Consider the following 13597-nt stretch of genomic DNA (forward strand, 5'->3'; position numbering starts at 1 on the left):
TTAAATTTGGGGTAACAGTGAAATTACTTTGTATTATGGAGTTCCTTTCTTTAATTCACTGGATACCTGATACCTGAAATTGCTGAAGTAAAATAACAAAGGTATGGTTGTAATTTAGAAACATCAATGTGGCAGGCTTGCTCATAGTTAATTGTGTTTTAATCTAACACTATCAACTGTAAAATCTAGCTGGCATTCAACCAATGGAAGTATTGTCAGATTAGTTACCAGAATAACTTTTTTAATATCACCTGCTCTTTCTTTGCATCTTCCTTAAATACAGTATTTTGTTTTTAATACCTTTGTCACTGGTAATATGGATCAGGCAATGTGAGCTGGATTTTTCTTTGGTTTGCAGAAATATTGAGTATTGTTTTGAAAGTATAAGTAGTACAAATGGCATCAGTATTTGGATTTTGTCTCTGTTCAAGCTAGAAAAAAGGCTATAGTTATAATTCCTACTCTCTTATTTAAACCCTTGTAAAAGTTAAAAATACAGTAATGCCTGATCTTCGAGAATCCATTTTTATAGCCTTTAACTTTTCCTACAAACAGAGCCAAAGTTAATCTCTCTCTCTCTCTTAAAATTTTGATCGAAACTTTGGAGCTGTTTTATTAAAAAAACCTTTATTTTTACGAGTTTGTAAAGCAAGTTGATTATGCTTAATCAACTGTTGTGTCCAAATTAAGCTTTGATGTTCATTCCTCATCAAGGTGAGTCAGATGGAAAATAATTAGGATCAGCAAACTTTGTTGCTGCATTTTTGAAACTTTACTCATAATTATAGTACTTTCCCTTTTGCTTTAATTGGGAAATTTTTAAAAATCACACACAAATATAGTAAGAATAGTGAATAATTGAAAATTAGGTCTTCTTATGGCTTCTTATAATTTTTATGATATTAAGATAGTGTTATATCAGTATAGCAGGTTTCAGGTTTGTGGTTCAAAAAGCAACTCCTATGCCTGTCAGAATTGGCAGAAAAAAATTACAACAAAATGATGTTTCATGCTTTGTAGAACTTAAGCCTTGTTTGGGTTCCTATTCCATTAAATTAATAGTACTGGGAAAAAAGCTGTCCGGTAACTCCTGGAGTATTGGAGACGTCAAGCAGGGGTTTGGTGGCAGGGGAAGCATGTTGTAGAGGAATTCAGAGCAGGAGGACTTTGAAGCAAAGAGGAAGGAAGGAGATAGGGGTTCTAGAGTAAATGGACCCATTTACAAATGACACTACTGCTTAACTGCAGGGTTTGTTTTGTTGTCGTTTCATGTGACCTGCTAGTTACGTGAGTTAAAATGCACCAAACCATAAATAATCTTGAATTTTAAAACTATCCAGGACTTAAGTGACTGAAATAAATTATTGTGCCTTATTATTTATTAGTTAACAATACTTAAAGAAGTATCACCTCTTCTGAAGAGCATAGGAGCCGTTGGAGCTGTTACAATATATAGGTAGTTACAACTTACCAGGTACCTTTCCAGCTGAAATGGCAGTTGAAAAGGTACCTGGTATGTTGTAACTACCTTGACAGAGAGACCTCTTGGTTCTTTTTGATTTTGATGTATATTTAACATTTTGGCAAGATCTGCCTTAATGACTAACATGGAGCAAAAAGTTACTTGTACTGTACTGTACAAAAAGTTATGTGTAAGATTATACCCTGGTACAGAGGTCCTGTTTTAAATTGAGTGCGTTTTTCTTCAGTAATACACAAGCTTGAGATTTCAGGCCACTTAATGCTTTTAATATAAGTAAAATCACTAAGGCAGAAGTAAAAAATCCTACAGATACTGAGTAGTGTTACGTGTCGTATTGCAAGTGGTTGACATCAGGATGGATGCTGCAGATTTTAGTTGTTTATTGTTTTAATCTAAATTATTTCTCCAGTCATTTAAGAACCAACAAATCATTTTCAAAATCTGTCATTCAGCTGCAATGAATCCAATTGTAGATGAACTTCTAAAAATGCATCCATATATAAAGGAACCATATTTGGGACAGGAAAGGGGAAGAGTTAGCAATGCTTTTTACTGAATGTTGCTCTGCACTGAGTTTTTCAAAGCCCTGCCAGTAAAACAGCTGAACTGTTTCCTCAAACTAACAAAACAGAAGCACATGCCTGTAACAGACACAAGTTCTTCCTCAGAGTAGACTTCATTAAAAAACCCCCAAAACTAATCAAACATAACAGCATAAAAACAGTAGCAACAAATAAAACTTCTTAGCCCTTCTTGTATTGATTTTTTTTTTACCTAGCATCCATCTCTCCCCCTATTAGTTAATGTGAATATTCTTCTTGCAACAGCTGTGTCTGAGGATTCAGGTTGCTGAGCTTCTGCTCATGCCTGGCTCTCATTTATCCAATTGAGTGTCTTTCTCCTACTTCCCTTCCTCCTTCAAAATGTCAGATTTCAGAAGGAGGCACTTAAAATAATTAAGGTGGGCCTTCACTGAAGAAAAATGCTTTGTTTGCATGCCCTTGTGATGGCCTATGCCATTTTATTGTAGCCTGCATTTTATGTCAAGAAATTGGAAGAAAAATGCGTGAGGGGAGGATGAGAGAAACTAAGAAAATGAGCAGTTTTTTAAACTGTTGACAATTGTATTTTGAGAGAAACTGCCTGAATTTTTATATTCACACATTGAGTTTCGTTAAATTTAGGAGTGAAAACAGCATTTTAAAGGTTCTTTGAAGAAGTAAAGGGAGAAAAATACATAAAATGTGTCATAAATCAAATATGTGTGCTGTACAGGAAACATTAAGTGGAGTGTAAATTACATTGCCTATTACCAAGTTTAATTCTTATAATGTAGGATAAGAAAAAAATTTTAAAAGAATGAAAATCGTTTCTAAGGCCATTTTAGTTAATGCTTTCATAAGAATGACCTGGAAAAAGGCAATGTATTTTAAAAAAAAGGGGGAGCAAAGAACCTGCAAAAACTCAATTAAAATGCTTATTGAAACTGAAATTTCTTCTTAGAATGAAATAAACTAGCTGCATGTAGTGTGTGCAAGAATTTCAGTTCAAATTGTGTATGTAATACAGAACAGTCAGTTGTGTGAAGCCTACTTACGTTTTGAGGGAGAGCTGCCGTAAGTAAACTGCAGTTTATTCCAAAAGCAGCTGAATAGAGGGTGGGTTTTTTTGGATGTCTGGACATGCAACTTAGGAAAAGTGGTCTTTTTGAAAAGACCGCTTTTTATTATTCTTCACAAATTTTTTCCTTCAGAAAACAGAAGATAGGCATGTTTCTTAGTGGTCCTGTCAACTTTACCTCCACACTGATGTGGTGAAGTTTAGCAGTGAATGTCTTTATTTTTACACCGGCTGATTTGTGAGCCTGCTGTTGTCCTGAGGGTAATGGGGCAGAAAGCATTTTTGTTTGTTTCGACAGAAGTGATTTCTTGTTAAGAAAGTAAAGTTTCCTTCTTCTATTGTAATCCTGTAGGTGTAGAGCACACACCCTCGCAGAAGGCTGGTGGCTCCCCATAATGAGAAGCCAGTTTGAGCTCAGTGCATAGTTGCACTGGATATAACCTAGTGAGATTAGCAACAAAGCTTTCAATTACAATTGAAACTTGTGTTTATAAAGACCTTTGTGTAGCATAAAGTGAATTAAAACAAAAAAGCCAGTAATTTATTTTTATGTAGACTACCAGATGGTAATTACTGTAGCAGATTTAGTAGTCTGGAATAGATTCAAACTAGTGACCCAGAGGTGTTTAATTTCTTGGCATTTTTTCCTCAGGTTTTCTTTTAATCCATGATCACAATTCAACACCTGTTTAGAGATGGTTCAGCTTTGGCCTTAAACGGATTGGCAATGTGTCATTAAACTCAAGAGGCTTTGCCAGCAGGGCATCTCCTTTGGCAAGTTAGCTTCCAAGCAAGGTTTGATTAGGTCAGCAAATGTATTTGTGAGTTTTTTCTGCCTTCACATGTGACTTTTTATGAAATTGTGTGAGATTAAAACAAAATTTATTGCATTTAATAACATATGCCTTAAAAATAAAATTAAAAAATTTATTCAAGTCAGTAAGGTTAAATATCTCTCTATTTCCCAGCTTTACAGGGTTTTGAGGGTTTTGACATGTTCCAATTTACTGTACAGCACCAATGTTGGTATTATTTGTGGGGAGCGAGCAATTGCAGGATGTGTGGCACGAGTGATTGCCCATTTGCTCTGTTTCTTGCTATTTCACAGCTGTTGGGAGAACCAAAGTAAGGATGAAGCTCTTGACCCTGAGGTCAATTAGAAGCTTAGAAGCAGGTCAGAGGAGAGTGGATGGTAAAACAAGTATTCTGGGTGTATGCAAGTGAGCAAAAATAATTTGTGTCTAACAGGATACTGCTTGAGGCTCTGGAGGAAAAATGTGCTGCAAAAATACTAAAGATTTTAAATAAATGTAAGACAGTAAAGAAATTTGCTTTTAATTGCCTGCTGTGCTGTGGCAGCTTCTTTGTATCGCTGTGAGTCTACATGTCCTACCACATGAGTGTGAGTAGCTCGTGTGTACGAGGCAATACTGGCTCTCAATTATTGCTGCTGGTCTGCTGTGGTGTGAGGCTTCACGGGGTGTGAAATGGGTCCCACAGAGGCCTTGCAGCACTGACCTCTGTTTCCCCTTCTGGCTGCCTTTGTCTCACCACTGGGCACATGGAATTCCCAGCAGACTGCAGTGGCACAGCCAGCTGCTGGTCACATGGTGCACCGAGGCTTGGGATCCACGCCACAACTGCCCACGGCTGCACACAGCTGAAGAGCCTCCCCACACCTGGGATTGTTCTACAGGGAAAGCATGATTTTTTGATTATAAAGGAGGAAGTCATGCGATTCCTATTTGTTTACTAATTGCCTTTGGGCAAAAAGGTAAAAATGCCCAAAGAAAAGTATAAATCATAATGTTCAACTCTTTTTTAAACATTATTTCTTACCATAACACTTTGATATCACTAGTACCGAATCCTATCCAAAGAGTATTTTTGCTTTGGTGTAATGGCTGGAATTTTTATTGCATAGAAATAGCAAATTGAAGGAGGGCTGGTGGAGTAAATTTAATTTAATTCTTTTTTTTTCCTCTCTTTAATATAAATTCCATATAATAATACTGTGCTCAAAAAGACAACAAATTGGTTCAATAGCTCCATGAAAGTATTTTTTTTATGTAATAAAAATTAGTCCAAAGAAAATTATTTCAGTATACTGACTTTAGGTATGCTTGTGAGAAATTTTTTTTTCAGATCAGTGTGAATTTTGTTTGTATCAGTCCCATACCCAAAGAACTAAAATGTGAGCTGTTTCTGTCACAAAATCTGAAATGAAGATTCTCATACAGCAAGTTGTTTCAAGTTGTTTGCTTTCTTTCTCCTAATCTCCAGTTTCTTTTGAGGTAGACCAGAAAGCCTGGAGGATTTAATATTTACTGGAGGGGAAAATACCCAAACAACAAAAACCCAAAAACCACAAAGCAAACAAACCAACAAAGCCTCATCACCCTCTGCAAAAATCAAGGAGAAACCAAAATGATTGAGTCTTACTCAGAATGGAAGTTTTTACTTCTAGAATTAGTACAGTTTGAATAAATGCTGTATCTCTTGATTTAAAAGCAACAAACAAAAAAAACACCTAAAACCCCAACCAAGATCTCAAACCCTAAAACAAACAAATGAAAGAAATCCTTGAAAGTTCAGTATCAGGAATTTCTGTATTTCTACATAACTCAGGCTCAGCTTTGTCTGGGCAATCTCAGTTTAATAATATGAGATGATAGTGATACAAAGAGAAAAACTATCTTTTCAAGAATTTTCCAGTGTTCTTCATTCTTATTTGTGATTAAATAAGATGGTAGTCTCAGGATTTTCTTATATATGGCAGTTTAAATATAATTTAGATATACTAATAGCAGAATTTCGCATTTCAAATACATTCTTTTTTTCATTCTGTTCCTTTTTGGAAAGTAGATATTTGAATTTATAATATAATAAACCAGCATATATCAGCCCTCTTCTTTATTCTTTATGCTTAACTAATTACATGTTATACTACTTTAGTGGTGAGAAGAAATAATGTATTTGTTTTGGTGTTTTTTTAAAAAATGTCTTAAATTCCTGCAAATGAGAACATATTTCTGATTAGGTAAGGTGGAGTTTTAGTTAGAACTGTTCCAAGCTTTGTATTTGTTTCTCTTTTCTCTGTATCTTTTCACCCCAGAAGTACGAAAATATTATTTTTCTTATGTCTATTATGTCTTAAAGGTGAAGAATACATTAATTTTAAAATGTTGGTGTTTTGAGATATAAAATTGTTACTGAACCATTGGGAAGGAACATTAGATTGGAAGAGACTGTATCTGTATTGTCAGTGTCTTTAGGGCCCTAAAATGCTTGTATTGAGACAAAACGACTGCTTAAATTTATCACTTCGGAAAAGCAAAAAATATGAGCATAAATCTATTTTCAAATACGTACACTACCAAAACGGAATATTCTTGAAAACAAATATTCCTGTTTATACTGATTGAAAGCTAATGAAGAATTAATTGAAAGGGCTTATTTACATTAAGGCAGAACTTTTCTTCGAAGAACTTCCTATGTTAAATGGTTTTCCAGTGTTCTTTTTATTTTGACCTATAAGGTCCAATACACATAAAATTTGTGTCTGTGGTTAAAGTCTTCACTCAGGTATGCCTTTTAATTTTTCTTTACAACCTGTAGAGCCGTTCTTATTTTTTTATGGGAAGGATTTGATTTTCAAATCTTCAAAATCCATTTTGAGTTAAGCTTTTTGTTGTTTTTCTTCTGTGATTTTCTTTATATGTATACATTTGTGTATGCTTCAAAGTGTGTAGTTTCCCCTTCTTTTTTTGTTATTATGGTACCAGCCATAATAATCTTACTGATAAGATAAAAGACTGATGCTGCCTTTGTTACCTGCATATTACTCCATTTGTAGTGATAATCCATTCTGTATCTATAAAGCAACAATACTACCATATTTCATTTACGTGCTTCTGACTAGTTTTCTTTGTTGTTCAGCTATTGTGTCTCATTTTCATCTGAGCCACATTTCCAATTGTTCTGTGATTGACGTGCTGGAGAGATTGACAGTTACCCCCTAGTGCCTGCTGTCTGGAGATCCCACAAGCAATAATGGATTTTACACCAGAATTTAGCATCAAATATTGGCTTTCAGTGTCAAATGGGTTAAATTTAAATGCCAGTTAATTGTAGCCATTTTGAAATCATAGCCTTAAACAAAAGTGGTTTTTGGATATCCATAAGTCTGAGTCCTGTGTATGCCGCAACCCAAATGTCTCAAACTCAGCAGAAATGAACTATTGCATTTGTGGCTGTTTCTGTTTCTTAATTTTTCAAGTAGGCCAAACCTTGAGAGTACAAGGAAAGTTTTCAGTGTGGTAGGGAATTCTTATTTCAGGTAAACCAATTAGAGAACCAGTGCTGATACTAATTTTGTGATTCAGATATGTCTCCTCAAAGCCTACATATCTGCTGTTAATGCTGATCCTCCTGTAACTACACTTTTTTTTAGCCACAACTCTACTTTAAAAAACCCTGTTTCCCAATCCTAAAAGTATTAGCATCTGAAACAGTCTCTTCTGTTATGTTCCAGAAGCAAAAAGTTATGTAAACCCTTTAAAATTACTTTTGTGTGCAGAGATTTCCTGCATAAAACTGGCAAATAAAACACCAAAACTTGCTATTTCCTGTACCCATGGAAAAAAAAAAAAAAAAAAAAAAAAAAGGCAAAAAAAAAAATAGTGAGAATAGGTGTTTTGGAAGGAGGTGGACCTTTACTGATTTTTTTTGTGGGAATTTGTCAGAGTTCTTCTTCAAACATCCTGACCTTATCAATGAGATGTCTCCAAACCACTACGAAGTTCTGCTCAGACCTTGGTCACGATTCCTGACAGGTGCTTTCCAGCCTCCTTCAAGTAGCTTTGAAAGGGTAGATGCAGGTGTAACATGAAGAACAACAACTGTTGTATCTTCGCAAGGAGAATGGGATGATTTCTACCGTTAGAGTCAGCGATAATGACTGCTTAGCTCAGATTTTTCTTTTCGAGATTTCTTAAGGTGTCTTGTTTCATGTTGATGGTACTAGGTTTTGTTTAAATATAGTTGAAATGATAAAAAATATTTACTACCATTTTACAGTCATTCTGCATTGAAATTTAAGTTACCCTTTATCTGTAAAAAGTAGTACTGTTAGTGTAATAATACCAAAAAGTATTTTTGGGTAAAAAATATCTAAGATTAGGTCTATTTAATACTATAATTAATTTTTGTGTAATACAATAGACATTCTGCATGCTTGATAAAGATAAATAACAATTTCTCTATTTCAGCATTTGTATTATGGATTCCTTGTTTTTGGATGAGCATAGAAGTCTCTTAAACTGGTGAGAATAAGGAAACTCTTCAGCAATCTGGTTGTTCTTATTGGAAAGCTTTCAACAGAAATCTGTAATAACTCATTCATCAGATTTTGGAAAGGTGTACGTTATTGTGGTGTATGTGTGACGGGACTTCTAGTTTTATGTGTACATTTGCTTTATAGATTTCAGATTAGAACCTAATCCTTGGAGAAAAAAAAAAGTGTATTTTCAACACTTTAATAGCAATGTAGAAGTTGGTTTTAAAAAAAAAAGGAGAACAAGTTGGCACATGCAGTTAGTGTTACCTTAATGAGTTCACATTAAGGTGATTGCTGCCTGGCAATTGCCTTTGTTTGTCCCTGTGCACACTACACTAATTAAAAACATCTTTCTCCCTTCAACTTCCAGATTGCTGATTTGAGCAAAGTGGGTGCTTGGTTTCTACGAAGTTGTAGGTAGTTTCTCTAACCATTTTGCTTTTCAGGTTGTCAATGAGCATCATAGTCTGTAATGTCAACACTATTGCATTTGAGTCTTTATTACACAAGTTCTATGTTTTAGACTGAAAATTGCTGTAATTGAAGGTAACAAATATATCTTAATTTTTTTTGTGAGGTTAAGTGCGAACTTAAAACAGAGCCATTGCAATTACTTGTTTGTATAAGGATGCTAATGCCATTGCAACGTTTTCTTAAAGGATGCCAGACAATTATATGTAGAATATAAAGAAACAAAAATGAAGGAGAAAGAAGATGCCCTGGCTAAGGCTGAACTTGAAACACTTCAGAGTGAGTTTTTACCACTGTCTTAATAAACAAAGATGTAATACAATATACCTTCTACACTGGATGTATATGAACGAACACTTTTCTAATCTTCTAAAATACATACTTTATATATTCCTCTACTGCTGTTAAATTTAAATGAGCTTTTAATTTTGTGGCTAATTTTGCAGTAGGCTGCTGGTTTGCTCCTATAGAAACATACAACTCAGGTGATCAGTTAGATTGTAGCAAGAAGAACATACCTTGCTAGAAATGTTGCTTTATGGGAGGGGAAGATCTCAAATGTACTATACATTTTCAGGAGTGACCTCTTGGGAGTTTGAACATTTTTGTATTCTCATTGTTTGTAAATGTTTTTTAATAATGTGTTTAATAATTCTTTTGTTCATTTTGAGTTGATTTTTGTGATAGAAAGTGACAATGATTTGATTTTCCAAAAGGATGGATGCAGACTTCAGAGAAGGATTTGTGCTATTGTTCAAATAAATACTTTAAAGTTTTTATACTCTTATAAAAGACCAGAGAAGGCAATTAACATTTCCTTTAATAAAGCATTCAGAATAATTATAGGTGACTTTTCCTTTTCTTCTTTCAGTTATTTGCTTTTGACAATGATTAAACCTACCCTCTTCTGAAGACAGTTTTAACAGTTTTTTGTCCATGTTTGTGTGTGCATGTTTGCTTTATTTACTGTACTTAAGTGCATGCTTTTAAGTTTCTTTATTCTGACAAATGCATTGAGTGCTTTGTGATAATTTAGTAGCTTGGAGTAAGCATAAGCCTTTAGGTACTTAAAATACAGCTACATTATTTATATTTACAAAATTGCTTAATTTTGTAAAATCAGTGAAGAGATCCAGTTCCAGCAATAATTCCCAACTTATCAGTAGCTGAATCTATTTTGGGAAAATGGATAACATTCAGCATCTCAGTGAGCATCATGGACCCAGGCCAAATCTAGCAAAATAGTGCATTTAATGCTTGTTAGGAAGGCCTGCCATTATGTTTGAGATACCTACCGCAAAATGGGTCCTTGAAAAGGGTCTTGACTCGGGTTATTAAAAACTTGTTAAATTGTCAGATAGTAATGTATTACTATTGTTCAATATAGCTGGCATGCATTCCTCATTGAATCCTGTGAACTACTGTGAGTTTTAAAAGGACTAATTTTTGAAAACAGAAGCAAATGAAAGTCTAAGGTTATTAACATCATATGATGTTCCTGTGTGTCACTGAAAGGCCACATGTGAAGTTTTAAGTATTTCCCTGCTGCCAGGTGTGTTGTTGTGAGAGTCACTTTTTTGTTGTTACCTCCAGTAGCAGTGCCCACCCCTGAGAGGTGCAAGTGTGGCCTTCCAAGTCACCCCTGACCTCTCACAGAAGCACCACCCTGTCCCCTGTCATGCTGCTGGGTGCCCCACGGCTTGACTGCCATGTCTGCCAGGTGCCCCAGTGTCACTCGTGTGAGCAGGGGCCAGTCCTCACCAGTCTCACTGGCTGGCATCCTGCCCTCTCCTCATAGGCTTGCTGGCAGGGAGCAAGCAGGATTGAGAATCACCACCTGTAATTAGCAAAGTTTGAGATTTGGCATGGAATTATTTGGTCAGCCATAGCAGTTCTATAGCTGGGCAGCAGAATGAGCTGTCAGTTACCTTTTTTTCTAATAAGTAAGACTCCCAAGAGAAACAAGAGATGCATCCATGTTACCGTAGGCAAAAAAAAACAAAAAAAAAAAACCACTATCATTTTTAACTGAAGCTTGCATGCAAAGCATCTGCTAAATTTGCTTATTTCATTATGTTGCTCTGCATTGTCACATCACAATTAGCATAGAAAGGTTGTAAATCACCAAATGTGCATTTTGTTTGCCTCATTCTTAATTTTAGACACTGTCTCTGGGATGCGAGGTCATGATACAAGTTCTGTCTATTTAATTGAGTAAACATATATCTCATGCTGATTAGCAGTAGCTGTTTTACAGTGCTTGTTTTTTTCATGCCCTAATTGCTAGTTTGCCCCCTTGTCTCTGCTTTCCTGCTGAAACTGTGCAGTATTCTGTAGGCAGCTTGAACTAAAACCAGAGTAAGGTACTGGAGGAGGAAAATGTAGTTTGCTGAACAGGAAAGAGAGGATAGTATTGAGATGTCAATAAAGTTCTATTTTTGGTTCTTAATTTCTTGGTAAGTTAATATTATGCACTTTTGATTTATTTTTCTGGCACTTTTGCAGTGTGTCTTATCATTCCATCCAAAACTGCCATTACTGCCTTAATAAAATATAGCAACTTTGCCTTACCAAAATAGAGCAACTTGTAATACAGTCTTAGCTTTCTAGGAAGTAGGGTTTTGTAGGAATTACAGAGAGCTGTGTATTTTAGGCACAAAAGTAGAAAAAGTTTGTGTTACATTTTCTGATGCATTTTTCACATTTAGATGTAAGAACACAAAGTTTTATTTTTTAAATGGAAGTGCTTTAATTAATAAACTTTCTTCCAACTTCTCCCTCTTTGGTCATGTCATGTGTGTGATCCCTGCATCAGGGAGTGGTTCTTTCCCAATGGATAGCCCTGTTCCTCGTAGCCATGGGATGCAAAGTACACTAGGTATTAGCTGCACTGGATGGGCATTATTAAGCTAAGATGACATAGGCATACAATCAGGACAGATCGCTCAGTTTTTAAACTTAAATTCCAAGGTTTGAGTAGCTATCAGGACAAATTCTAGCAGCTCTCAAGCTGTTTTTGCATGGAGTACTTCTTTCAATGATATCCATTTCGGGGGAAACACATCTATTTTTCTTTCTTTATACTTAGCCTTGGCAGTTCTCTTACTTTCTGTTCTTCTAAGTTTGTTTTCCCTGACATTCGGTGTGAAAACTTAAATTTATTTTTAAAATATGTCATTTTAAAAAAAGGTTGCCTGCTAAGTATTGCAGGTGAACTCTTCACTGGCATCCCAGTTAGGAAATATATTTGCATTTTGAATCCAGAATTCTTGCCATGATGTACAAGACATCTGGAACAATCTATGGCAGGAAACTGTTCTGTTTCTAGTTATAAACCATGTTGAATAGTATGTGGGGTTTTCTGCTTTTTCTTTACCCCCATCTTTCAAGCTTTAACTGAAGTATAAAATTACGAGCCCTGTGGCAGCTTGATGAGCTGCCTTTCTGTGTTGGGCTTTTGTGATGTGGTGTTTATGTCTCTCCACAGGGTCTTACACCACTCTTACCCAAGTGCCTGCCACCAAACATCCAGAGCTGTAGTGAAACCTTTAATGCATTTGATCACGTTTGGTTAGGCTTGGTTGGTTGCCCTTTCCTGATGGCTTTGAATACAGCATGCTGCTTGCATAGCTTTTTATATTGTTTCATGAAACCTAGGGATAGGAGACATCATTAAGTCATTTAGTACAATGGGTTTATTTCAGACTCTTACAGGTGAAAATTAGTGCAAAATACTGATCCTCCTGACTTGTCTTACTTGACTTGTACCAGTGGTGCACTTCAGCTTTGCACCTCCTTATTACTCAAGATACAGCATTGATCAGTAAACCTTGAGACGCCTTCTGTTCTTCATGGTTTGTTCAGATAATTAATTTTGCTATTGTATAGTTATAGCCTAATTTCAGTATGAATTTCTCTAGGTTTGGCTTTCAATTGTTCGTTATCAGCATGTCTGTGCCTAAAAAAATCTTATTTATCTGCAGGTTTTCTTAACACAAAGCCTTTCTTGATCCCTTAATTTCTGTGGATCTTCTGTACTCAATTTAGTTTTGCAATGTATTTAGAAGTATTGGGCCCTGGGTTTGTATATAATGTTCTAAAGTTTGTTATCTTCTGATTATGAAATCATGTTTCTTCTGTGGTTATTACAGAATCATAGGTTACATTAGTTCCAATTGCTCTGATAGTTCATTTCGGATTGCTTGTCCACCATAACTGCAAGCCCTGATATCAAAGGTTCCTTGCCCGAGGTCCCTTCCAAATGCAGATGTGGCATGAGGTCATTAACTGTAATTTTCAAAAGCACTTCTGATTTGATTGGTCCCAGACTACCAGCAAGTCCATGTTCCTTCTTCTTCTTGTGCTTTCCTCTTCACTGTAAACCATTTGGAATAAATTTATAGAATCTAGCACTCTGCTGAAGGTTACTTTTCTTCCAAATAATTGATAAATATATTGGGTAATTGTGTTTAGTATTAATCTCTGCCAAAATGCTGCGTTGATATGGCTGCTCAGTAATGATTTGCTGACAGACAGGTTCAGAGAAAATTAATTTATGCAATGCACGCTTTTTTGGTTGGTGTGGGTGTGAATGTTCTGATCACTTAATTGTTACCTCTGAAGCCTAATTATGGCAAACTATGTATCATCCATTTCGCTGATTGTTTTGGCAGGCCTGCTGAAAG

At 35.5% G+C, this 13597-nt stretch overlaps 1 protein-coding gene across 1 annotated transcript in view; it reads left to right on the plus strand.

Annotated features, from left to right (window-relative positions):
- The window catches only part of DNAJC1 (DnaJ heat shock protein family (Hsp40) member C1), a 107602-nt gene that overhangs the window by 47309 nt on the left and 46696 nt on the right, over nt 1-13597 (plus strand). The window contains exon 7 of the mRNA XM_041489343.1: nt 9101-9191. Coding sequence (XP_041345277.1) covers nt 9101-9191 — 91 coding nt within the window. The remainder of the gene's footprint in view (nt 1-9100; nt 9192-13597) is intronic.

Source organism: Pyrgilauda ruficollis, unplaced genomic scaffold (genome assembly GCF_017590135.1).
Source record: "Pyrgilauda ruficollis isolate IOZ18807 unplaced genomic scaffold, ASM1759013v1 scaffold12, whole genome shotgun sequence".
NCBI lineage: Eukaryota > Metazoa > Chordata > Aves > Passeriformes > Passeridae > Pyrgilauda > Pyrgilauda ruficollis.